We start from the raw sequence: 24,147 nt of genomic DNA, 5'->3' as shown, positions 1-24,147 counted from the left end.
AGGACCTCTAGTGGAAACAGGGGGTTCTAAGCAGTTCTTGATTGTTTCAAGACAAGCTTGTTAGAAGAGACTCCTCCATTTTTATCAGAAATACAGCTGCTGAGTAAATTGGGTTTGAGGGTATTGTTGTTGCGTCTGAACTGGAGATCTGAGGCATGGGTTGGAGAAGGTCTGTCTCTCTGCTCCTGTGTCCCCTCCAACCTTAAAAAGACAAGGGCACTGCCACTCCCCATCCTTCATCTCCCCGTCCTATATGACCTCCTTAGTCATAAGGAATCATAAAAACTTTTGAAGTTCTATTTTGCATCAGGTCCTGTACTTAGTTCTGCAGGACAGCCAAAGACATAGTCTAGTTTAGGGGTTGCACCAAAGAGTGGCTTGGGGTGTGTGTGTGTATAGTGTCTCCCCACTCTAAGCCATCCTAAACAAACATATAGTGTAAGTAAAGAACAAGACCCCTAGCACCTCTTCCAATCCGAACCTCTCATCTAGCAATCCTGGAATGATACTCATTCTTAAGGCATCAAGCTTTCCTTGCAATTAACACAGTGATACCACCCTATATGTATGATCTGTGTTTTTCATTCCATCATCCTCAGATATGTTCCAACATGAAGTTAAAGAGGCTCCTTTTAAGACATTTTTGAAACTTCAAAGTGGGACATGAGGTGATCTCTGTAATAAGGAACAAGACAGAATCAGTCATATTCTCTGTGTCTTCTTTAGGATCTGTGCTCTCCATCATACACCAAGTGAGTTGTTGTTGGGGGTGGGGGGAAGAAAGGCCAAGAAACATCTCAGAAAGAGGCGTCTAATGCCTACAGTTCCAGGTGCTCATTTCTTTAATCAACCACATCATAAAAATCAGAAAGAAAGAAACCACAACGAACAAAGGGAAAGGAAAAAACAACAGCCTTCTTCTCCGCAGCCTCTTCTTTCCCCTCTTCCTCCTCAGGTGGGGGGCACATCCGGGCCCAGGGCTGGGTCCCAGGCAGATCTGCTAGGCAGGCAGTTGAGTTTCACTTCCTGTCAACCCCAGAGCTGAGGCAGGATGTCTGGGGGCACAGTGGAGGGCCTAGCGTTGGGTAGTTAACAAGGGCCACTTTAGGATTCCCTCTTGTACAAAGGTCCATAGAGCAGCCCACTAGTACTAATACTCCTCAGGTAGAACAGTCAAGACCAATGTATCCCTCTAGTTTTTAGGGGTTTCATCCCACACTCTCACCTCTAATCCTTCGTAACAGGGCTAAGGACAAGATGCTAGCTAGACCTGGCAGGGATGAAGCACAACTGATGAGAACAGGGGTTAAGGATGGCAAGTGTTAGAACACTTACAATAACTGTGTATTGAATGCAATCAGTTTTTTTTTAGTCTTTTGAGACGTTCTGAGTTGGGCCTCTGGTGGAAGTCAGGGAAGGGGAGCATAGGAAGGCAAGCTGTGACGCCAGAAAACTTCTGAAGCTTAATTTTAAAGCCTTAGGAAGTCCGTAGTCAGCCACTACTCTCAGTTTTTTGTTTTTTAAACTGGGGCACGCAGCCTTCTGTTGGAGATAGTCACTAGTACCCACTTTCATCCTCCTCCCTGGTTTCAGAGGTACTGTTGGGAATTAACCTAAGCCAATGTAAGGGATTTGGGGAAGGTAAACGGGTTGATAAGGAAAAAGCAACGTGGGTGGGGAAGGGCAGAGGTGACACCTGAGGAAAGGAACCTGCAGCTGGCCCCTCCCAGGCTGCAGGGGAAACGAGTTCAGCAGGATTTGGCCCTGAAGGAACAACAGCTATTGAGAAGAACTGGGGAGGGAGCACATTCGGGTTGGTCTAACGAATAAGGAGGCGCAGGGCAGGGCAGGGTTGTAAAGGGAGTGACAATGTGGGCCCGGATTATTGGCAAGTTGCCCCGCTTTCGATCCCGTCGCCCAGAGACTTGTACGAGGTTAATTAGAATACTAACTGGGTCCGCCCATAAGTCTTCACGCTGCCCTCTGACCCTGGGGCCCAGCCCGAAGAGGCTCCTGGGGCCGAAGGCCAGAGCAAACTTAAGCAGTCGTCACTTCGCCGCCTGAATCCCCCGGGCCGCCCCAAGGGCAGGGCCAGGCCCAGGCTTCCTGCCCAACCCGACCCACCACCTGCACGGCATGGAAGCTGTCGGCAACCCTGAGACTGCGGGGACAGGTGACAAACCGGCAGCGCCCTCCACCTTCTCTCGCGGCTCTCAGTCCGGAGGGTTGAGCTGGGCGGCTGAGGGCAGTCCGCACGCGATTTCGACCTGCCCACCTTCTAAAAGAGTAGTGAGGATCTTTTATTAGCCTCCAACAACACTAGTGCGCCCCAGTGCGTTCCCGGAGTTTGCCTGCGCTGCTCCATGCCCTCACGCCGTTTTGGGACCTGAGTGCAGGCCAGAGCCTGAATATTCTTCCTTTTCTCATCTATCAGCCCCCCCTTTCCGGGTGCAGGTGGGCCTTGCCCCCTTTTCCCTCGCAGGTCCTGGTCGGATGAAGAGTGCATGTGAGGAGAGGGGCTGTGCTTAGGAACTTCTCTCGGCGCCCAGAGGACTGCTTTACACGCAGCAGACGCTCCATAATGGTATCAGTGGCAGTAAAAGAGCCCACGGCTTTTATTTTACTAAAGTCTTCAGCTACTATTCCTCCCTTCCTTCTTCTCCACCTCCGGTCATGAAATGGTGTACTCTCTCTTTAAGACTAAAATGGTGGCTTGCTACGATCAGAACTCCACTTCCGGTGGGGAGGGGGCGGGACCCCAGCCCGCTCACGCCGGAAGTGGTTTGCGTTTTCAAGATGGCGACTCCCTATGTAACTGACGAGACCGGCGGTGAGTGCGGGAGGCGCGGAGCCGCTTCTCTCCGGGCTCTCGGGGCAGGGGTTCGGACTTGGAAAGGGGTCTGTGCCCCGCCCATCCCGGGGCCCCTCCTTTGCCCCGCCCTCCGAACCGCCTTCCCCATTCATTCTCTCCCACGGGGTGTCACCTGCGCCCCCTTCTGGTTTCGAGTTTAGGGGTCTCTGCTTCCGGTCACCCAAACCCTGGGGTCCTTCAATGCTGGTCCCTGCTCCAGGACCCTTTCGGGCTCTTAGCTTTTCTCCAGCAGTTGAAGCTTCAATATTTCTTTTGGGTTCTCCAGTCTTGGGGGCTCCTACACTCTCAGTTCCCTCCAATTCCTGTCCTTCCCCTCCCCCCCCTTAGTTATACCTGCTTTCTGCCCTACCACAGCAACGTTTTAATTCTTTTTCTCGAAACTGTATCTGTAGAAGGTCTCATTGCTACATAGTGGTTTTTCCACTTTCTTCCTCATCTTTATTGTTGGGTCACTGAGGTACAGAGGTGTGAAGGGAAGAGAAACGTAATACAACTTTCAGCTGAGTTCTCTCCTTGATGGCCCCACCCTTCTCTACTTTCTTTGGTGATGATGATAGAAGTTGAGGGATCTAAGGTGCAAGAAGGCAAACCAGCAAGGTGTCTAGTGGCCTCAAGCCCTTTGATAATTTGATAGAATCTACTGTTCCTTATCGCTAGTGAAGAATTTCGAGCCTGGCTGATTGAGATGCTGAAGTGTCTGCTGTGTATGTGAGGTTTATGTGTTGAAAACTGAAAAAGCAAGGTTTTCATTGTCGTTTTGTCCTATCCGAATTTCCTCCTCTTTAGAAAAATTTGCATAGTACTGTCTATCCATTGAGGATCAAATAGGGTGGCATATGTGAAGGCAACTTATAAAATGCTGTGCAAGGCAAAGTATTACTCTTAAGTTTGTTTTTCCAGGACCCATCAGCTTCAAGTCAAGTAGTTGTTTCAATCTAGTTGTGGAGGGCACAGCTCACAGTGGCCCATGTGGTGATCGAACCTGCAACCTTGTTAAGAGCACTGTGCTCTAACCAACTGAGCTAAGTGGCCACTCCCACTTTTTTCTTTTTTGTAGCCCTCATTGTGTATATATAGTCTTCTCTGGAAGTGACACTATGTCTGTACTGTGCTACATACGGTCTGTTTTAAAATGTGCCATTTATGCTTCTCGCTTTGCTTTTTTTCATGTTCCTTAACATCCCAAACCACTTCTCTTATATCTAATGACAACAATCCTGTCATTCTCCAACCTCACACTTCAAAGTGGTACAACCTCTCCTCTCTACTCAGTAGGTCCTTCTTCAACTAGCTCCTTTTAATGTGTGCTTTGAAAATATTACTTAATTTCCAGTACACTTCTTTATTCTTACCTGTTTCCTTAATTTGATATAACGAAAATCCAGATGTCACATCTCACCCTACCCTCCCACCAAGGGGTGTCTTCTGTTTTCGGAGACCCATGTGGAAGAGGAGAAGGAATCACACTGCTTTTTTGCTTTCCTTTACTCTTTCCATATCATTGATCTACCACTGTCACTCTAATACTTGTGGACGGTATTGCCATGCAATTACAACATTTTCTCTAATACCCCAGGGCCATCTACTGCCCACAAGGACCCAGACCTATCACATCATTGTTGTTGTTTTTTTTTTTTAATTAGTTTCAAGTGTACAAAACAATGTAATAGACATTTCACCCCTCACAAAGTGATAAACCCTCTCTCCCGATCTATTGCCCCTCTGACATCATATATATCTATTACAATTCCATTGACTCTATTCCCTATGCTGTACTCCATATCCCATGACTATATATATATTAAATTATGGTTGACATACAATATTATTCAGTTTCAGCTTCAGGTGTACAGTGCAGTGGTCAGGCATCACATATTTTTTTCTCTACTCTGTTTCTGGCTCTCATTCTCAGTATCTCCAGCACAGCACCTTTAGGATACTCTGATCTTAAAGTTCTTCAGCATGAGACTATTGACCTTCCTTTGTGTTTTCAAACCAGCCACACATCACAGTCACTACAACTTGGACCGCACCTATGACACTGCTTCCCCTCCATGTGCTTCTCATCACTTATTTTAGCTTCCTTACCGGTCACCCTTTTCACTACCTCACACCCACAGAATCAGCATTTTGCCCTCCTTACGGTTCTCTGATTCTTAACTCTTTTCCACTTCATTGAGTCTACCAGAACCTTCACGACTACCCTTGATGTTGCCCTGGTAGACCTCTAACCAGCTAGTTTGATACTATCCTCATTGTTTTCTTTATTCGTTTTGATCTTCTATACTAAGCAAGCACTTTTGTTATCGTGAATCATACCCATCAATTGTTTTCTGGGCTTCTGCTTCTAGGCCACAGCATATGACTAGAGAACAGGCACAGAAGCTAGCAGGGTCTCTATAACTTAATGTCTGCCAATATGACAGCTTCTCTCTAATTCTTTTTTTCTTGGTTTGCTTACATTCTGCCATTGCTATTTCCCCAACCTTTCCCCTAGCTCTCTGTGACCCTTTTCATTCTACCTCTTGTGGCAGATGACCTCACTTTCTATTTAATTGAAAAATCAAGGCCCTTCATTTCTGTTACTTTCCTGTCCACCGCTTAATTTCTTCAATATCAGGACTATGCATATTATTTCCATTTCCTCACTGCTTATTGGTTCCTTAACTTTTTACAGTTTTTATTTCTACCACCAGCCTCTCTCCTGAGTTGCCAGTTCCCTTTTCTAATCGTGTGGTGAATAGACTTCATTCTTGGATATTCAGTCACACCTCAAATACAATCTGACCAAAATCAGTATCAGTTTTTCCTTCCTTATTTCCTTCCAATTGTTAAAGGCAACAATTATTCTACCCAATCCAAGACCAACATTTTTGCATCATTTCCCTCCCTCTTTCTCTTTTCTTCTTAAAATTTTAAATAGACTTTATTTTTAAGAACATTTTTAGACTTATATTAACAGAAAATTTGAAAAGATGGTACAATTCCCATATACCTTATACTCAGTTTTCCCTATTATTAACCTCTTACATTAGTATGGTATTGTTATTGCAATTAATGAACTAATATTGATACATTATTATTAACTAAAATCTGTACATTATTCAGATTTCCTTAGTTTTTACCTAATTTTTTTTTCTGTTCCAGGATCCCATCCAGGACACCACATTACATTTAGTTCTCATGTCTCCTTAAGCTCCTATTGGCTGTGACAGTTTCTCAGACTTTCCTTGTTTTTGATGACCTTGACAGTTTTGAGGAGTACTGGTCAGGTATTTTGTAGGATGCCCCTCTATTGGAATTTGATGTTTTTCTCATGATTAGACTGGGGTTATGTTTTTGGGGAATCGATCATAGAGGTAACGTGGCATGTTCATTATGTCATGTCAAGGGTAAATAGTATCACGATGATTTTTTACTGTTGATACTGACCATGATCACCTGGCTGAGGTGGTGTTTATAAGGTTTCTCTACTGTAAGTTGCTCTTTTCCCCTCTCTTTTCATATTGTACTCTTTAGAAGAAAGTCGCTATTCATAGCCCATATTTTTTTTCCTTTTTAAAATTAAAAACATTTTTCAGTTACAGTTGACATTAAATATATTAGTTTCAGGTGTACAGCATAGTGGTTAGACATTTATATAACTTACGAAGTGATCCCCATAAGTCTTGTACCCACCTGACACCATACGTGCTTATAGTTATTACAATATTATTGGCTATATTCCTTAAGCTGTACTTTACCTCTCAGTGACTCTTTTGTAACTGCCAATTTGTACTTCTCAATCCGTTTACCTTTTTCACCCTGCCCTGCAAGCCCCCTTCTATGTGGCAACCATCAGTTTGCTCTCCATCTGAGTTTGTTTCTGTTTTGTTTATTTTGTTCTTTAGATTCCACATATAAGTGAAATCATATGGTATTTATCTTTCTCTGTCTGATTTCACTTAACATTTCACTTAGCATAATATCCTCTGGGTCCATCCATGTTGTCACAAATGGTGTCACAAATGGTAAGATTTTATTTTTTATGGCTGAGTAATATTTATTGTATACATGTACCAAATTTTTTTTTCTTCAATTTTTGTTGGGGAATATTGGGGAACAGTGTGTTTCTCCAGGACCCATCAGCTCTAAGTCGTTATCCTTCAATGTAGTTGTGGAGGGCGCAGCTCAGCAACAAGTCCAGTCACCGTTTTCAATCTTTAGTTACAGGGGGCGCAGCCCACCATCCCATGCGGGAATTGAACCGATGTTGTTGACAGCCTGTGCTCTAGCCAACTGAGCCATCTGGCCATGCGCCCCACCCCCCCCAAGTTCAGCTTCTTCAATCTAGTTGTGGAGGGCGCAGCTCTCTGGCCTATGTGGGAATCGAGCTGGCACCCTGTTGTTCAGAGCTTGCGCTCTAACCAACTGAGCCATCCGACTGGCCCCCAAATATTCTTTATCCATTCGTCTTTTGATTGGAGCATTCAATGCATTTACATTTAAAGCAATTATTGATAGGTATGTAGTTATTGTTATTTTATTGTTTTCTGATTGTTTTTGTAGTTCTTTGTTGTTTTCTTACTCTTTTGCTCTCTTCTCTTGTATGTTGGTGACTTTCTGTAGTGTTGTGTTCGGATTCCTTTATCTTTATTTCTTATATATCTTGTCAATTTTTGGTTTGTGGTTACCAATGTGCTTCATATATACCAAGCTATGTTTATAGCAGTCTATTTTAAGTTGGTTGTTTAAATTCAAACACATTCTAAAATCACTACCATTTTTACTTACCACCTCCAAGTTTATGTTTTTGTCATTGTTTTTTACTTTTTTATTTATTTATGTGTGTGTGTGTTTGTGTGTATCCCTTAATTTGATGTTGCAATTACACGTGATCTTCCTATTTTTGCCTTTTAACCTTTGTACTACTAGCTTTAGTGTTGGTTGACCCACTGCTTTTATTATGTGTTTGCTTTTGTCAGTGAGAATTTTTTCTTTGTGATATTTTCCTATTAATATTTTTTATTTTTTTCTTAAAGAAGTCCCTTTAACATTTCTTGTAATACTGGTTTGGTGGTGGTGAACTCCTTCATAAGGTTTTTCTTGTCTGGGATCATAGCGCACACTTTTAAGAGTGGAAAGTTATGCTCCCTTCCTTAAGGAGGGAATATTTTTATACATTATTTGGAATTTTTCTGCACAGGAGATTTGTCTTTTCTCTCCCATGTATTTATTCAATCGTTTATTTATATCAGAATAGACTTTGGATTATAATCCAGTAATATTTCTTTTATTCCTCACATGTTCCCACTTTGGACATTGGGAGTTGGGAGCTCTTTCAGTTGGCCCTGTCTCCCTCTGGCATGCCCCATCAGTGTAGGTTTGTGCTGTTGTTTTTTTTGCTCTTCTTTACTTTCTGGCACTAGAAGATGCTCCAAGCTCATTGTATATTTCTACCCCAGTCCTAGAACCAGTCATCTCTCCAAGGAGCCGTTGTTCCTTTTATTGGGGAATAATATAGGAAACCAAAATCAGAGCACTAAGTGTTTTTGCTGCTATTGGGGTGTTGTTTTGCATCATTTACTCCTCTCTTGCTCCCCATCCCACACAGAGCAGTTATCAAAATATCATTCTTTTATTTCTACTACCATTACCCTTATCCCATCTTCAATACTTGTTAGGTGTATGCCCTTGGGATTTTTTTTTTTTTAACTTATTTAAGTGTGTTTTTCCAGGACCCATCAGCTCTAAGTCAAGTAGTTGTTTCCGTCGAGTTGTGGAGGGCGCAACTCACAGTGGCCCATGTAGGGATCGAACCGGCAACCTTGTTATTAAGAGCACTGCGCTTTAACCAACTGAGCTAACCGGTCGCCAGGACCTTGGGAATTTTAAGCCTTGGGAATCTAAGCCTTGGTTTTCTCATCAGTGAAATAGGAATAATAAACTCCTAAACATAGGATTGTTCTGAGAATTAAGATTTAAATGAGATCATTTACATGTCCGGCACATAGTGCCCAACAAATGGTTCTGTAATTACTCCTGTTATGTAAGGATTATTATATGGATTAGAAGAGATTATATGTGCAAAGTATCAGGCATAATACTTGAGTCATTCTAAATACCTGATAAAATTCTAGTTTCATTTATTCTGCAAATATTGCTGTGACCTCCTATGGAATTATCTTAGTTCCAGTCTCTATTCCAGTTCATTTAGCACTGTTATTAGATTATTGCCCCTTAAATGCAAATTTAGTTATATAATTTTTGTTCAGTATAATTCATCCACCCTGAGTCCGCTGTTAAATTTGGCATATATCCTTCTGATCTTTATTTTTTCTGTTAATTTTCTAAAACATTTTTAAATCAGATAGTATATACATTTTTATATCTTTTTATTTAACTTTATGATACATTTTTTTTTTTTTTGCTGTTAGAAACTCTTTGTAAACATCTTTTAAAATACTGGCAGAGTGTTTTATTGTTCGGGTACATACCCTCTTTTACCTTTCTTCTGTTGTTGGACTTTTAGATTGTTTCCAGAATTTTTATGATAAGAACTCTGCATATTTTTGTGCATAAATCTTTGCCTGCATTTAGGGTTATTTTCTTAGGATAGATTTCCCAAAAGTAGAACTATTGGGTTCGATAGTACAAACATTTATTTATTATAAAATTAATTCATGTTGATTATAGAAACCTTGGAAAATATTTTCAAAAGTAGCATAAAATGTAAGGCACCCACGTTTGGTAATTCCAGAACCCAAAGGTGACTACAGTTACATTTCCTTTTGGTTTTTCTCTCTATACACATATATAACATATCTATATTTAATACAGTTGGGATCATACTGAATGACTGGATTACCCCAAATCCTCAGAACACTCACTAGTTCCGTGAGATGTGCTACAACACAACTGAAATAAAAATACGGTTCCTGGGGTCAAATACATCTGGGAAACTCTGTAAACCATATTCCTGTCTTGGATATTCACACGAATAAGATTAACTCAAGTCTTGCCAATAAAAACAAAATATTTTTCCAGTGTTTAACCTAGAATTTCCCAAATTTATTTAACAATTTTTTAGATAACCCTTGTTAATGTCTTATGGAACTAGTGTTTTATATAACAAAAGCATTGGGAAAGGCTGAAAAATGATAGGACTCTCTTATATTCTCTTGCTATGTTAACCAAATTGCTTTCTAAAGGATAAGGATTTTACCACCTACAACATATGAATATGCTGGTTTCCTCACTTCTTTGGCTGCACTGATATTCTCATCTTTAAAAATTCTACTGCTTTGACAGATGAAAATATTTTAGTGTTTTAATTTATATATTTTTTTATTATTAGTGAGATTGAACTTTTTTTCATTTATAACACAATATACAATAGTGGTATAAAAAGTACTTTGGAACCCACAGCCTGGGTTTGAATTATGCTGCTTTGTACTGCCTTTTTAACTTTGGGCAAGTTATTAAATTTCTCATCATCTTTAAAACTGGAATAATCCTGCATAGAGTTGTGAAAATGAAGTAATATATATGAGCACTTTCTTTGGCATGAAGCAGGCACTCAGTAAAGGGTAGCTGCTACTATCTTTTCAGAATTGACTATAAAATTTCCATATGGACCATTCACTTGTACACTCAAGATACTACTCACTAGTATGAGCGCAAACCACTTTTCAATATAGTATCATCAGATACTACGTTTCTGCCTATATCCTCCAGTGAAACTGGACAATACAGTATAAGACAGGTGCAACAGTAGTGTGCAGTGTGTCAATTTTGGCATCAGAACTGAGTTCAGATTGCAGGTACATGCTGCCTTTGTGATCTTGGACATGCCTTTAACCTCTTGAAGACTTTCCTCAGCTGTAGATGATAATATCTACCCATTTTCTAGAATCAATAAGGTAATGTATGTGAAGTTCTTGTACCTACTTATTAACGTAGCTACTTATTAATAAATGTTCTTTCCTAATAGTTCTTACTAACATACTGTAAGTTTTCCACTGCTATGGTTTTGCTTGTTGTTCCTCTTAGAGTGCCCTTTCACTTCTTTTCGCTGCCTGCAGAAATATCAGCCACTCATTTGTTGTTGTTATTGTTACTTCTACTACCTCGTCTTTAAGGTCAAGATTTTCATGATTTCCTGTCACATTACCTCATCAAACATTTATTCTCTTGAAATCTCTTACCAGTATGTATCAGTTTCTCCTCGGCTACTTAAAACATTTATATTTTTGTCTTGCCGAACTTGCCCACCCTCCTTACTTACTTGGGCAAGTTCGGCAAATACTTAGATTGTAAAATCCTTAAAAGTAGGGACCATTTTATTTATCTTGATAATCCCTGTAGCACTTTGTATAGTAGTACTTTTCTCGTAGGAAGCTTTCAATGGTTTACTGCATTTAAATAATTTGTAGTCTGGCTTCTAACCACTCTATTTTTCTGAGGCAATATTCTTGGCTATAACTAGAGATTTCCAAATTGCCAAAATCTTCTCCTTTTCCTTAATCTCTCTGCAGTATTTAATACTATTAATCACCTGCCTTTACTTAAAACTCTTTGGTCTCCATGGCATAGCACTGTCTTTTCCTAGAATCATTTTCTTTTGTTGCTGGCACCTTTTCTTCCTTGAGGAAAATGATCATGACCATTTTCTAGGTCATTCCTCTAAATTGGATCTTTTTATATTTTCTGTTAGAAACCACATCTATATCTTATAATTGTTGGCCTTGAGAGCTTTCTCAGGCTCAGATCTGTGACTCAGATCTTTGTTACATGAAGTAGGTCCAAGGGATTCAACACAATTTTAACAGTCATTTCCACCTATAACCCCTTGGAGTTCTCCAAAGCCTTGCTGTGTTGTCTGTTCACTGTCTTCCTGCCATCTCTGAAAACAAGGCCTTTCTTCCTACCTACTCCCTTCCCCCTCCCCCTCCCCCTCCCCTTCCCTCTCCCCTCCTCTCTTACTCCCTGCCCCCGCCCCTCCCCTCCCTCCCTCCTATCCCCTCTCCCCCTCCCCTCCCCGCCCCCTCTCCTCCCCGCCCCTTCCCCTCCCTGCCCCCTTCTCTCCCCTCCCTCCTCCTGCCTCCCCCTCCTCTCCCCTCCCTCCCCCTCCCCTCTTCCTCCTTTCTTCCCTCCCTTCCCCCTCCCCTCTTCCACCCCCTCCCCCCTCCCCTTATCCTTGCCCCTTCCCCTACTCCCTTCTCCCCTCCCCCCACTCCCCTTCCCCCACCTCCCTTCTCCCTTTTTCCCCCCTTCTTCCCCCCTTCTCCCCCCTTCCTCCCATTCTTCCCCCCACTCCAGTTCAAGCCTTTGTTTCTCAGTCTAGTTGTGTAGGAAACAGCTCCCTGGCTAGTGCTGGTATTATGAGCCTTGCACTCCCCCTCTCTGAGGCAGTCGGTTGCTGGTTGGCCACTCCCAGCAGCTCTTGCTGGCTGCCAGCCACTCACAATGGCTGCCGGCCACTCCAAATGGCTGCCGGCCCTCACACGCCCGGCCACTCACGGCAGCCCAGGACCTCCAGCTGCTCGTGGCAGCCCTGCTCTAGAGAGAGCCGTTGTTCACAGTCTTAGCTGTAGAGGGTGCAGCTCACTGGCCCATGTGGGAATTGAACCAGTGACCTCAGCCTTGGGAGCACGGCAGTCCAACCACCTGAGCCACCAGGCTGGGCCCTTTCAATTTATGGAAACAGATCGAAGATTACAAAACAGCATATGTGGGGAAATAACAAAGCTTGCAAAATTGTTATAGTGGCAGTCTCTAATCTTTAGTGTTTGACTCTTTCAAAGATGTTACCTGAAAATTCTGATACTCTACCCTTGGTTTTTATTTCTAGTGTAGGAATCACCACACCTCTTCTCTCATTTTGACTTCACCTTTTGATATCATCAAGGCCAGAGAATGGAACCAAGATAATGTAAAATAGGTGCTCCTTTGTGATAGTGGGCTATTTGTATCTCTGAGGGCTTCTAGTTAGGATGGTCATTCAGGAAGCTTCTGCCTCGTCTTTTCTCACATTCATCTTTACTAGTCTTAAGGCTTTGACTATAATCTCTGAAGTTTACTTATGTTTCTTAGCATTGTCCCTTTCTCCTTAATTCCATGTAAAACACTACCTGTCTAGAACTGAATCAGTTATTTTCACAGAGTTGTCTTCTCCTTTGGACTTTCTGTATATTGGTGGTATTTATTCTCCAAATTTTCCACATTAAAAAGTGATTTGTAATTTGTTTGTGTTCTGATTTATTACCTTTCTTCCTCATTACAATGCGTGCTACAAGAAGGCTAGACCCGTGCTTGCTTTATTCATTGTTGTATCTCTAGGTCCTGTTACAGTGCAAGTGCTAAATAAACATTTGAAATCCATGTGTGAATAAATGTTATTACCATATGCCCTACCTACCCATAGGTATATTGTGAAAAATAAAGAGAATACATGTGAAAAGCACCAGCTTAAATCCACTGTAGCACTGTTTCAATTATTTCCTCTTTAATTCAAATCTTGGCAGTCTTCAGATCCTGTTGACGTACTCTTTCTGACAAATTTTTCTTTCATTACCCATACATTACCCATCTAACTCAAGTCTTCTCATATTGTGGCTATTGCTTTCATTTTTCTCTACCTTTAGTTTACGTTACACATTTTCAGGTAAATCTTAAAGCATTGCTTTGAGAAGAGCATCTGTACTCCCTTATTGGCCTTCAGTGTTCTCCCACAGTCTGAAGCTGGAGTCCAAGCTCATGACGAGGTTGGATCCTTTCATCTTCTGACTAATTTACCTCTGGTCTCTTTTCCCATTGCGTATGTTTTTTGCCCCAAATATTCTGTATTCTTAAGTTTATTCATTAATTTGAATTAATTACAGTCGTCTGTGGACCAAGCCCTTTGCTTCAAATATCAAAGTCTCTGCTCTCAAGCAAGCAGTTATGTTAAATATTAAGCATGATAAAAGCTAAAACAGGTGCTGTGAGTGCACAAAGGGCAACTTCTAACCTGGGATGGGGGCCCAGGATTTCAATGAGTAGTTTATACTTGAACTTTTTTTTATTTTTTAAAACCTTTTAGGTATTTTAAGTGTGTTTTTCCAAGACCCATCAGCTCTAAGTCAAGTAGTTGTTTCAGTCTAATTGTGGAGGGCGCAGCTCATAGTGGCCCATGTGGGGAGCGAATGGGCAACCTTGCTAAGAGCACTGCGCTCTAATCAACTGAGTTAACCGGCGGCCCTATGCTTGAACTTGACCTTTAAAGACCAATAGGAATTAACTAATATATGAATCAAGGAAAGTCTATTCCAGGCCAAAGGAAACAAAAGCAAAAAGGCATAGAGAATAGGCACTTTTGGGTGAGATGTGTGAATATTTCAGTGGCTGGAACAGAGTGAGTGACTAAGTGCTGAGGCTGGAAACTAGCACGAGCTGGGTCAAGGCAGCCTTTTGTGTGTGATTCCATTTTCCATGTACATGGTTTGAGGGCAACAGGAATCCAGGAAGAACTTTTAAGTAGGGGCATGAGTAGTCCACTTTGTCCCTTTGATTATGTTGTCCCATATGCCTGAAAGACTTCCCTTTCTCTTTCCTCATAACCACAACCCATGCCTCCACCTGTCTAAATCCTGCTCATCTTCCAAAGGTCACAACAGGTGCTGTGTCTTCCATAAAAGCCTTTTAAATCACCTGGTCAAAAGTAATTTTACTCTCCTTTGTGTACCACTTCTCCAAGCCATTTACATTTGAAACCTAAAATGAGATATTTTTAAAACCCACAATATCACAACAACAATAATGGGAATTAAAAAAAAAAGTAATATCGCCCCAACATAACTTTTCATATTGCACATTGTCTTCTCAACTTACAAATATGCATAGCATACATAATTGAAATAATGGTATATACATAAAATTTTATGTTTTACATTGTGTCAAATTATGGTATTTAAAAATTTTTTATCTTTTTTTTTATTATTGGGGGAAGGGGAACAGGACTTTATTGGGGAACAGTGTATACTTCTAGGACTTTTTTCCAAGTCAAGTTGTTGTCCTTTCAGTCTTAGTTGTGGAGGGCGCAGCTCACCTCCAGGTCCAGTTGACGTTACTAGTTGCAGGGGGCCCAGCCCACCATCCCTAGCGGGACTCGAGGAATTGAACTGGCAACCTTGTGGTTGAGAGCCCACTGGCCCATGTGGGAATTGAACCGGCAGCCTTCGGAGTTAGGAGCATGGAGCTCTAACTGCCTGAGCCACTGGGCCGGCCCTAAAAATTTTTTATCATTTTTAATGGATGTATTATAAACCATTCCTGTATAACGGGATGTGAAATTTGGTTTTTTTAAGCTATTTATAGATAATGCAATGATTTTCATGTGATTCCCTTTTTTCTGTTTTTTTTTTTTTGTTTTTTTTTCCTGTGGAACTATTTCCTTATGCTAAATTTTCAAGATTGGGATAGCTAAAAGTATTGTGAATTATATTTGACTTTGACTTTAATACTCTAACCTTTACCCCTCCCCCAATCAGTGAATTACCAAATGTTGATTCTTTGACAGTGTACCTGGCATCAGTCTCTTCTCTTCCTTTTCATCCTCACTGTTACAGCCAATTCTGCCCCTCATGCCAGGATTATTGCAATCTGTTTTTCCTCACTGATATCCCCAGTCTCCAGTGTTTTCCCTTTCCAATTTTCCTTCTCTTCATGCCAGGTTAATTGCCCTAAAGCGCTGCTTTGGATAAAAGATTCATTCGTTTGACAGATATTTATTGAATGCATACCTTGTGCCAGATAACCGACATTTCAAGGTATGAACAGCCTCCCCTCATTTACTTTACACCAGCCCTCTGACTCAGCCAGATTGATCTATTCACCGCCTCCGGAACATGCCATCGACATTCCTATGTCTGAAATTTTGTTTTAGAATGAGCTTCTGTTTAGAATCCATTCTGCTTCCCTTTTCTCATTTATTTTAGTTTGTGTCTTCAAAGCCTAGCTCTAGTCTCAGTCTTCCCTCCCTGAAGCCTCTTGTCTCTAAACTAGTGGCTGAGCAAACAATATCTTCATTCTCTTTTATTCACCAGATAAACTCCAAATTCCTTGACCTGGTTTTGAATGCTTTCTAAGATCTGGCCCCATTTTTTATTTCCAACCTGGCTTCCTATTATTCCTGAAGACTAACTGTCTGATTCGCCTGGACTCCTCTAACTTTCTGTTCTTTAAATACCCCATGTCCGTTCCCACACCCATGCCTTTCTTTGCTCATGTTTGTTCTTTCTCCCATCTCCTCTAGCTCTCAAATCTTACCCATTTTATTTAACACAATTTTTTTAGTTTTAATTTATTAAGGATATTTGCATTTTGAACCAAAAACCCAACTCATGTAACTAATCCATGTGGGAGACCCATATACTTAAAAAAGTAATACAAGATCTATACTATATAGATGGGTATATAAACTGTTAATGATTTCTACCAACTCTTCTAGGTTGTCTCTCTTAAGGTAACCAGCATTAAAATCTTGGTACCTTGGTATATGTCCTGCCACACCTTTCTCCTTGCCCCAAACACTGACTCTGTGGCCCTTTTACATGCTGCTCCTTGCCCCAACAAGAATGGGAGCATACTCTACACCAGTGTTCTCAACACATTGTCCAGGACCCTTGGGAGTTCCTTAAGACCCTTTTAGGAGCTCTGCAAGCATAACCATTTGTATAATGTATAAGATGTTATTTGCCTGTTTGCTGGGTTGACACTTGCACTGATACGAAAAAGCAGAAGTGGGTAAAACTGCCGGTCCCTTAGCACTCATCAAGGTGGTGGCACCAACTGTACTAGCCATTGTATTCTTCACTGCCACATGCTTACAGTAAATAATGCCAGTTTCACTTAACATTCTTGATGATGTAATAAAAATTGTTACTTTTATTAAACCCTGGCCCTTGAATACATGTTTTTATTTTTTCCTAGTTTTATTGATATATAATTGACATATAACATTGTGTAAGCTTAAGGTGTACAATGTGATGATTTGATACATATACATGTGTATATACAAGTATATACAAACATACGTGTACAAGCGCACATATATGTACACGTATGTATATACGTGTGTATATGTATGTATATAAGCGCACATATGTGTGTGTGTATAATATATATATTATATATATATATAATATATATATATATATATATACAGTGAAACGTTTACCACCATAAAGTTGGTTAACATCCTTCACCTCACATGGTTACCATTTTGTTGCTATGGTGAGAACATTAAAGCTCTACTCTCAGCAAATTTCAAATATACAATACGGTTTTGTTAACTATAATCACCATGCTGTACCTTAGATCCCTGGAACTTATTCATCTTGTGTCTGGAAGTTACACATATTTTTAATGTTCTCGGTGGACTAAATGAAAAGTAAGCATGACATACTCTGTTGCACACTGAAGACGGTGTCTCAAGGAAAAGCACTGGTGTAGTCCGAGTTGCAAGCTAAATAAGTTTTTTTCCATAGAACACCATTTTTACTTGGAAAAAAACCACTGATAACCTGGTAATTCAGACTTGGGTATCTGATAGGCATTTTCCTGAAAATGAAGGAAGTGAGCCTGTCATTTCAGGGAAAACAACTTGACAGTGTTTGTTGCCAATGATAAAATTCAAGCCTTCAAGTGAACGTTAGAATTTGGAAAACTTGTATCTGCCACTAGGAGCTTAACAGCTTCCCAGTAAAGACTTCTCTGATGAGATTAACAAATACAATTTTTTTATATTGCATAGTTAAATGTAATACGGCAAAATAAGTGTAAGGGGGGAATCCTGAAATAAAAACGAGGATCACTACCCATTATCTTGGAACTTGCTTTTTCACTTAGTATGTCCCAAACACCATTCAAGGTCAGTGAATTTATATCTAAAATTCTTTCCGTAACAGGATGGTGTTCCATCGTGTGAATGATCACACATCTATTCAATCATTCATCTGTTGATGGCCATTCAAGTTGCTTTTATCATTTTGCTAATTTAAATAATGCAGCAACAAACATTCTTTATATATATCCCTGTGTACCGATGCTTTTATATCTATAGTATGGATTCCTAAAAGTTGACCTGTTTTTCATGATCCATCTTATTAAAACTTTCCCTTACAATATCTCTGGTCATTTTCCTTGTTATTGCCCCTTTTTAAAGCCTCTTATTCATGTACTGTCTTTTGATGTCCCCATGCTATTGTTTTTTAAAAACTCTTCCTCTGTGTCTGTCTTGTCTTGCCAACTAGATTATAAAAATAGAAACTCCCTGAGGGCAGGGATGGTGTATTATACAGTGTATAAGCACTCAGTAAATAATGAGAGGGGTGGAGTGTTGATAGGAGAAAAGAATGCCTTAATGGCAGCATTTTGTGGCCAGAAGGGTGCTGAGGGAAATGGTGCATTCATGCATTCTTTCATCTTGGGAACTATTTGATAGTTAAGAGTAAGTCTCCAACTTAATTCTCTCATTTCAGGCAAGTACATCGCCTCAACACAGCGACCTGACGGGACCTGGCGCAAGCAGAGGAGGGTGAAAGAAGGCTATGTGCCCCAGGAGGAGGTCCCAGTGTGCGTGGTTAGGCTGAGGAGGGGGTGTTGAGTAGGGTCCCTACAGAAAGAATATGTATGCCTATGAGTTCATGGAAGAATCTCCTGATCCCCAAATTCCAGAAATGGAAGGAGGGGACAACTGTCTGAAAAAGGAGAGGGGGAGGTTGGGGTTCAGGGATGAGTGACGATTAGAAGTGATTAGTCTGATTCCTATGGCCAAATAGCATTCAGAGCTTTGAGACCTAGGGACCCTCCTACAATCTGCAAAGCAGAGAAAAGCTGGAGCGGTTCCAAAGGGGAGGAAGGAAGCAGAGAAATGAAAAGGGTGGAGTGAATTGGAAGGTTAAGAAAAGGGCTGGAAAAGTCAGTCATTCTTTAAAACTTGACATCTCCTTGTAGGTATGAGAACAAGTATGTGAAGTTTTTCAAGAGTAAACCAGAACTGCCTCCAGGGCTGAGCCCCGAGGCCACGGCTCCTGTCACCCCAACAAGGTCTGAAGGTGGTGAACCAGGCCTCTCTAAGACAGCCAAACGCAATCTGAAGCGGAAGGAGAAAAGGCGGCAGCAGCAAGAGAAAGGGGAGGCAGAGGCCTTGAGCCGGACTCTCGATAAGGTGTCTCTGGGAGAGACAGCCCAACTCCCCAGTGCTCCACAGAGCTGCCGGGCGGCCCCTCCAGCTGCCTCTGACCAGCCTGACTCAGCTGCCACCACCGAGAAGGCCAAGAAAATAAAGAACCTAAAGAAGAAGCTTCGGCAGGTGGAAGAGCTGCAGCAACGGATCCAGGCTGGGGACATCAGCCAGCCCAGCAAAGAGCAGCTGGAGAAGCTAGCAAGGAGGAGGGCGCTGCAGGAGGAGCTAGAGGACTTGGAGCTAGGCCTGTGAGGCCTTTGGGAATCAGGGGATGGACTGCAGAACAAACCATGGCGCTCTCGGGTCGCGGGGAATGTGGGCAGCAGCAGTCAGGAGGGGTACCCCCCATACTGGCTCACATCCACCTCTCATGGCCCAACTCGGCCCTCCAGAACTTATCCTCTCCCTCATTCCTTCCCTTTTCATCCGAATTCCTATTTTTTGGACTTTTCCCCCCCCCCATTCCCAGTGTTCAAAAATCTCAGTAACTACCCTAGGTTCCTTTGCTGCTGATTTGGGTGTCTTGTTCAAAAGAAAATTGGGTGGGTGGGAATCTTGGAGAACTGAGGTTGAGGGTAGGGGGCGTATGCCCAAGTCTTGAGTCTTGGTTCCTGTTCAGTGTTTATGGGTTATTCCCCTCTCCCACTCTTGACCTTTTTTTAAAGAACAGAATAAACAAGTAGACAAGTTGTCTAGCTTTGCCTCTTTTTTTTCAGCTTCTAGTAGGTGTTTTATCTCACCTGATAGGTGTTTGGCCCAGAAAGACAAGTTTTGGGAGTAATATTCTTTTTAATTTTTAAAAGTTTCAAGTGTATGACAATTTTTAAAAGTTACAAGTGTATGACCAAATTAACAACACTGATTTCTGTATGTTTGCTCAGACTTCAGAGAACAGAAATTAGTGTTACAATAAAATGAAACAGAACAAATTTCATTTGATATGTTTCATGTGTTGTCATCATGCTGCATAGCAGTGGGCCCTTTACTGCCCTGACTGTTTCTTTCTGAAGATAATAGACCTGCTTCACTGGGGCAGCTCATCCGAAACTTTACCTTATCAGATGCCACCCCAAGATGGCATTGTGGGTCAACTAATGATACAGGAAGAGGAATTTACAGCGAAAAAGAGCTGTCACTTAATTTTTTCATATCCTCTTGATTTCCACAGCCTCAACTATCACAATCTTTGTTTTCAGCCAGCCTCTAGTGTAGAAATCAATGGAAGGGGAAGTCAGGTGTAATGAACTATCTCAGGAGTTCAAAGTTCTTAACCCGATTCAGAGTCCCACACAATCTGGCCTTTTTTCTTGCCATTCCTCATCTCTGGTCAAACTCTGCTCCAACTATACTGAACTAGTTTCAGTTCATCAAATGAGCCATTCTCTCTGAGTCTCTGTCATTTGCCATTGCTGGTTCCTTTGCCTGGATTCTCTTCCTGACCCCCTCTAATCAACTCTTTCTTAACCTTTGACTCTCAGATTTAAGGTTATCCTCTCTGGAAAGACTTCCGTTACCCTCTAATACTAATTTAGATGCCTCTCTTTATTTTTTAATTAAAAAAAATTTTATTTTTCAATTACAGTTCACATACAATATATTAGTTTCAGGTGTACAACATAGTGATTAGACACATATACTTTATGATAAGTCTAGTACCCATCTGACACCATCCATAGTTATTACAACATTATTGACTATATTCCTTGTGCCATACCCTACATCCCCATGACTTGTTAACAACCAACTAGTACTTCTTAATCCCTTCCCCTTTTTCACCCAACCCCCAACGCCCTCCCATCTGGCAACCATCGAAAGTGTTCTGGTGCCTCTCTTCCTTATCACGGCACACTAACGTTTGTGGTGGCGTGTGTTACATTATGTTGTCATGCTTGTTTACTTGTTAGCCCTTCTCCCCTTCATTAGATCATGCGTGCCTCGAGCCCTGGGACTGTGTTTATCATCATTTTGTCCAGTGCCCAACATAGTAAATTCTCAAATACTTCACTAATTGAATGAGGCCATGAGCCACAAGGAGAAACAAGAGGAGGGATAATTTGTGCCTTGCACAAATGAGCAGTTAATGAGGACTTGATTGGCCACCTCAGGGTGAGACCAAAAGCCCTAGTTCCCTTGTGTAGGACCGACCCCTACACAATTACGAAGATTTTATACGTAAGGTTTAATTGGCTTATACGTAGGTGTTTGATGCTCTCTAAGTTCAGAGGTTTTAGAGGAATCTATACTTAAAGACCATTATTAAGGAGACATTATTTGCTTTGCAAAACAATTTACCTCAGTAAGCCTTTAAATTTCCTGGGTCTTTAGTGGTTTGATTAAAGTTTATTTTGGTATTTGTTGGGCTCTGTCAGTCACTGTGCTAGTCTGGAGCAATGCAATTATGAATACATTGTAGAACCTTCATTTAAGGAGGTTATGAAGTCATGCAAATCATGAATTAAGTACTAGGCAGATTTAATTAAGTTCTATGTAGAAGTATCAGCAATGTGCTGAGGGAGAGCTAAGAAAGAAACAATTCGGAGGGATGGAGAAGCTTAATGGTGAGGTTGGATTTTGAAGAAGATGGTGACTTACATCTAAGAAAGGCAGGGAGGGGAGAGCAAGTATGTCAAAGGCTTGGCAGCGTGAAAGGTTTGTGGTGAATTTGCTTTCAGTTTTGCAGGGTTACGTTTCCTTACATAAAATCAATGAATAGGATGAAAATTTGCACATAAGCTAGGGTTTCTAAATGTGGGTCATGAAATCAATTTAGAAAGTTGTGACCAGTGTAGTTTCTTAAATAGAAAATAGCAGAGACTGATGCTTAATAAGGGTAAATATGTTTATAATAATTTTGTTTTAAAATGTGTAGGTATGTATGTAGTGGGCTAGAATGTAAGAAATATTCTTTACCTGCAGAAAAATAAATTTGAAAGACAATAAAATCAAAACTGAGGGGCTAAGGCTTCACACACTCTCCTTCTGGTCTCTATTTTTGGGATGGGTAGGGTAGAATAGAAGGATATTAATTTAGTTATTTCCCCCAATGAATCCTTGTAGCTTATGGCAAAGTAAATTAGCCCCTGGCTTTCTTTTTATTCCTGAGGTGTATTACTATTTATTTGGCACGTCTTTTTTCCTTGCAGATGATTCCCTTCTAATGTGTAAATAATAAAGATTCTAGTGATCTAGGAGTGAGTTATTCTGGGACTGGCCATTTACCCTCAAGGGCTCACAGCCCATGTGTTAGTTTCTTATTCTCCACTAGGTGGTACTGTGAGGGGTCAATATTTGCAAGTTACCTCGACTGTCAACTCCAGCTTGTTTTGAGATTAGCAGATAGGTTTACTCAGCTAGAAAATCTTTTCGAGCTCCCAGGCATTCCAAGAGAAGGTATCTAGAGCTCCCTCTTCTTCCTAACTATAACTTAGTCCTACAAACGGAGGAGGATAGAGAATCTGGGAAGGAGAGGCTACAGTTTTTGGTCAATACTGCCATCTCTCAAAAGAGATCAGGAATGCTCTGTGTTCTCTGTTGGAGATCAAAGAAGATACTGAACTGCAATGAAAGTGATGGAGGTTATACCCCAAAATAAATAACTGACTGGGGTTATAGAATTGGGTGAGAGGAAGAGAGAGAGGAGATATTAAAGTATCTTTTCCTTGGGAAAGCAACAAGTCACGGAATTTGATTAAATTCAGCAAACATTTTTTTCAAGAGCCTTCTATAGGCCAGGAGAATGCAAAGTTGAATACATTTTGGTACCTCCTTTCTAGAATCTCAAGAAAAATAAATAGGTAAACACTCAACAATAATAAAGTGTGATAAATACTCTATTAGGGGCATACACAGGGTGTTATGGAAGCAGAGAAGGGATCCCAAAGTCAGCTGTGGGGGTGGGGGCAGAGATGTGGTGATTAGGGAAGGTTTCCAGAGGAGATGACGACCCCTAGGCCGAGATTGGGCCTGGAAGGATGAATAGGAGCCTTCCAACATCCTAGAAACGTACAAGGTTCTGCTGTATTCAAGTCTCCCCAGTGACTTCATTTACTCCTGTGATTTCAATAATTACCTCTCTGCTAATAACTTCCAATCTTTCTCTAGCCCAGTCATCTCTAAAACCTGCCGAATCCAGTATCTCCCATTTGGATCTGGTGCTTCAAATTCAATTTGTCTAAAACCAAATACCTTTGAAAGAGGCCCAAGGCTATTTATTTCTATGGTAACAATATAATTTTTATCCTTATTATCCAGGTGGATACCTTAGTCACTTCTTGTCTGACCTACTGCAAAAGCACACTAACTGGTCTCCAAGTTAGTTAGATAGCTTTCCAGCTAGCTTTCCAGCTAGCTACCCACTTTCCTAGTCTGTCCTATATACTTGGATCTTCAACAAGATTTTTAAAAGGAATTTACCTCCCTTAAGCCCAATGTTGATGGTATCATTTCATTAAATAACAACGTTAGTGTTTCCCTTTGGTCTACTCAATGGAGACCAAGCTCCTTAGGGCTCTTATATAAGAGACCCACAAAGAGCTCCCTAGCCCCTTCCACTATGTGAGGATACAAGACATCTGCGACCTGGAAGAGGGCCCTCAACTGACCATGCTGGCACCCTGATCTCAGACTTCCAGTCTCCAGAATTGTGAGCAAAAAATTTTTGTTGTTTATAAGCTACCTACTCTGTGGCATTTTGTTATAGCAGGCCAAATGCACTAAGACAGCCCTCTATGTTTTATTCCTAAATTACTCTCCTACCTTAAACTCTGTGATTCCCTTAAATGCCTTTTATAGCCAAACTCACTTAATATTTGTTTCCTGAATATAGATTATGCTTTTCTACCTCAGTATCTAAGTTTACACTATTCTTCTCATCTTTTTTGTCAAAATGCTATCTATTTCAGGAAGGGGAAGTTTTCCTGAGCATGATATTAGTCTGCCTTCAAATAATATGGTATGGGCTGGCCTGGTGGCTCAGGTGGTTGGAGCGCCGTGCTCTTAGCGCCAAGGTCACTGGTTCGATTCCCACATGGGCCAGTGAGCTGCACCCTCTACAGCTAAGATTGTGAAC

At 41.2% G+C, this 24,147-nt stretch overlaps 1 protein-coding gene across 4 annotated transcripts; it reads left to right on the top strand.

Moving 5' to 3' along the window:
• Positions 1-1,857: 1,857 nt before the first annotated feature.
• Positions 1,858-20,510, top strand: PYM1 (PYM homolog 1, exon junction complex associated factor). Of its 4 annotated transcripts, none has more exons than XM_033116902.1 (3): positions 1,858-2,173; positions 18,373-18,466; positions 18,848-19,768. In XM_033116902.1, exons 1-3 carry the CDS (start codon positions 2,137-2,139, stop codon positions 19,329-19,331), a joined length of 615 nt encoding a protein of 204 aa, XP_032972793.1. In that variant the 5' UTR covers positions 1,858-2,136; the 3' UTR covers positions 19,332-19,768. The 4 variants fall into 4 exon arrangements, with proteins under 4 accessions (XP_032972793.1, XP_032972796.1, XP_032972794.1 ...); XM_033116905.1 differs by lacking the exon at positions 1,858-2,173 and adding an exon at positions 2,186-2,289 and having other exon boundaries at positions 18,373-18,473; positions 18,848-20,510; XM_033116903.1 differs by lacking the exon at positions 1,858-2,173 and adding an exon at positions 2,305-2,584 and having other exon boundaries at positions 18,373-18,473; positions 18,848-20,510.
• Positions 20,511-24,147: the final 3,637 nt, after the last annotated feature.

Source organism: Rhinolophus ferrumequinum, chromosome 10 (genome assembly GCF_004115265.2).
Source record: "Rhinolophus ferrumequinum isolate MPI-CBG mRhiFer1 chromosome 10, mRhiFer1_v1.p, whole genome shotgun sequence".
NCBI classification, from domain to species: Eukaryota; Metazoa; Chordata; class Mammalia; order Chiroptera; family Rhinolophidae; genus Rhinolophus; species Rhinolophus ferrumequinum.
The sequence above is the reverse complement of the archived record's forward strand: the minus strand, read 5'-3'. Positions and strand labels throughout refer to the sequence as shown.

Bases quoted from the DNA above. Each gene is read 5' to 3' on its own strand.
- PYM1 (XM_033116901.1), top strand. From the start codon at position 2,674: ATGAAATGGTGTACTCTCTCTTTAAGACTAAAATGGTGGCTTGCTACG. The intron at 2,831-18,372 runs GTGAGTGCGGGA...CTCTCATTTCAG, and splicing joins TGTAACTGACGAGACCGGCG to GCAAGTACATCGCCTCAACA. The intron at 18,467-18,847 runs GTGCGTGGTTAG...ATCTCCTTGTAG, and splicing joins CCCCAGGAGGAGGTCCCAGT to GTATGAGAACAAGTATGTGA.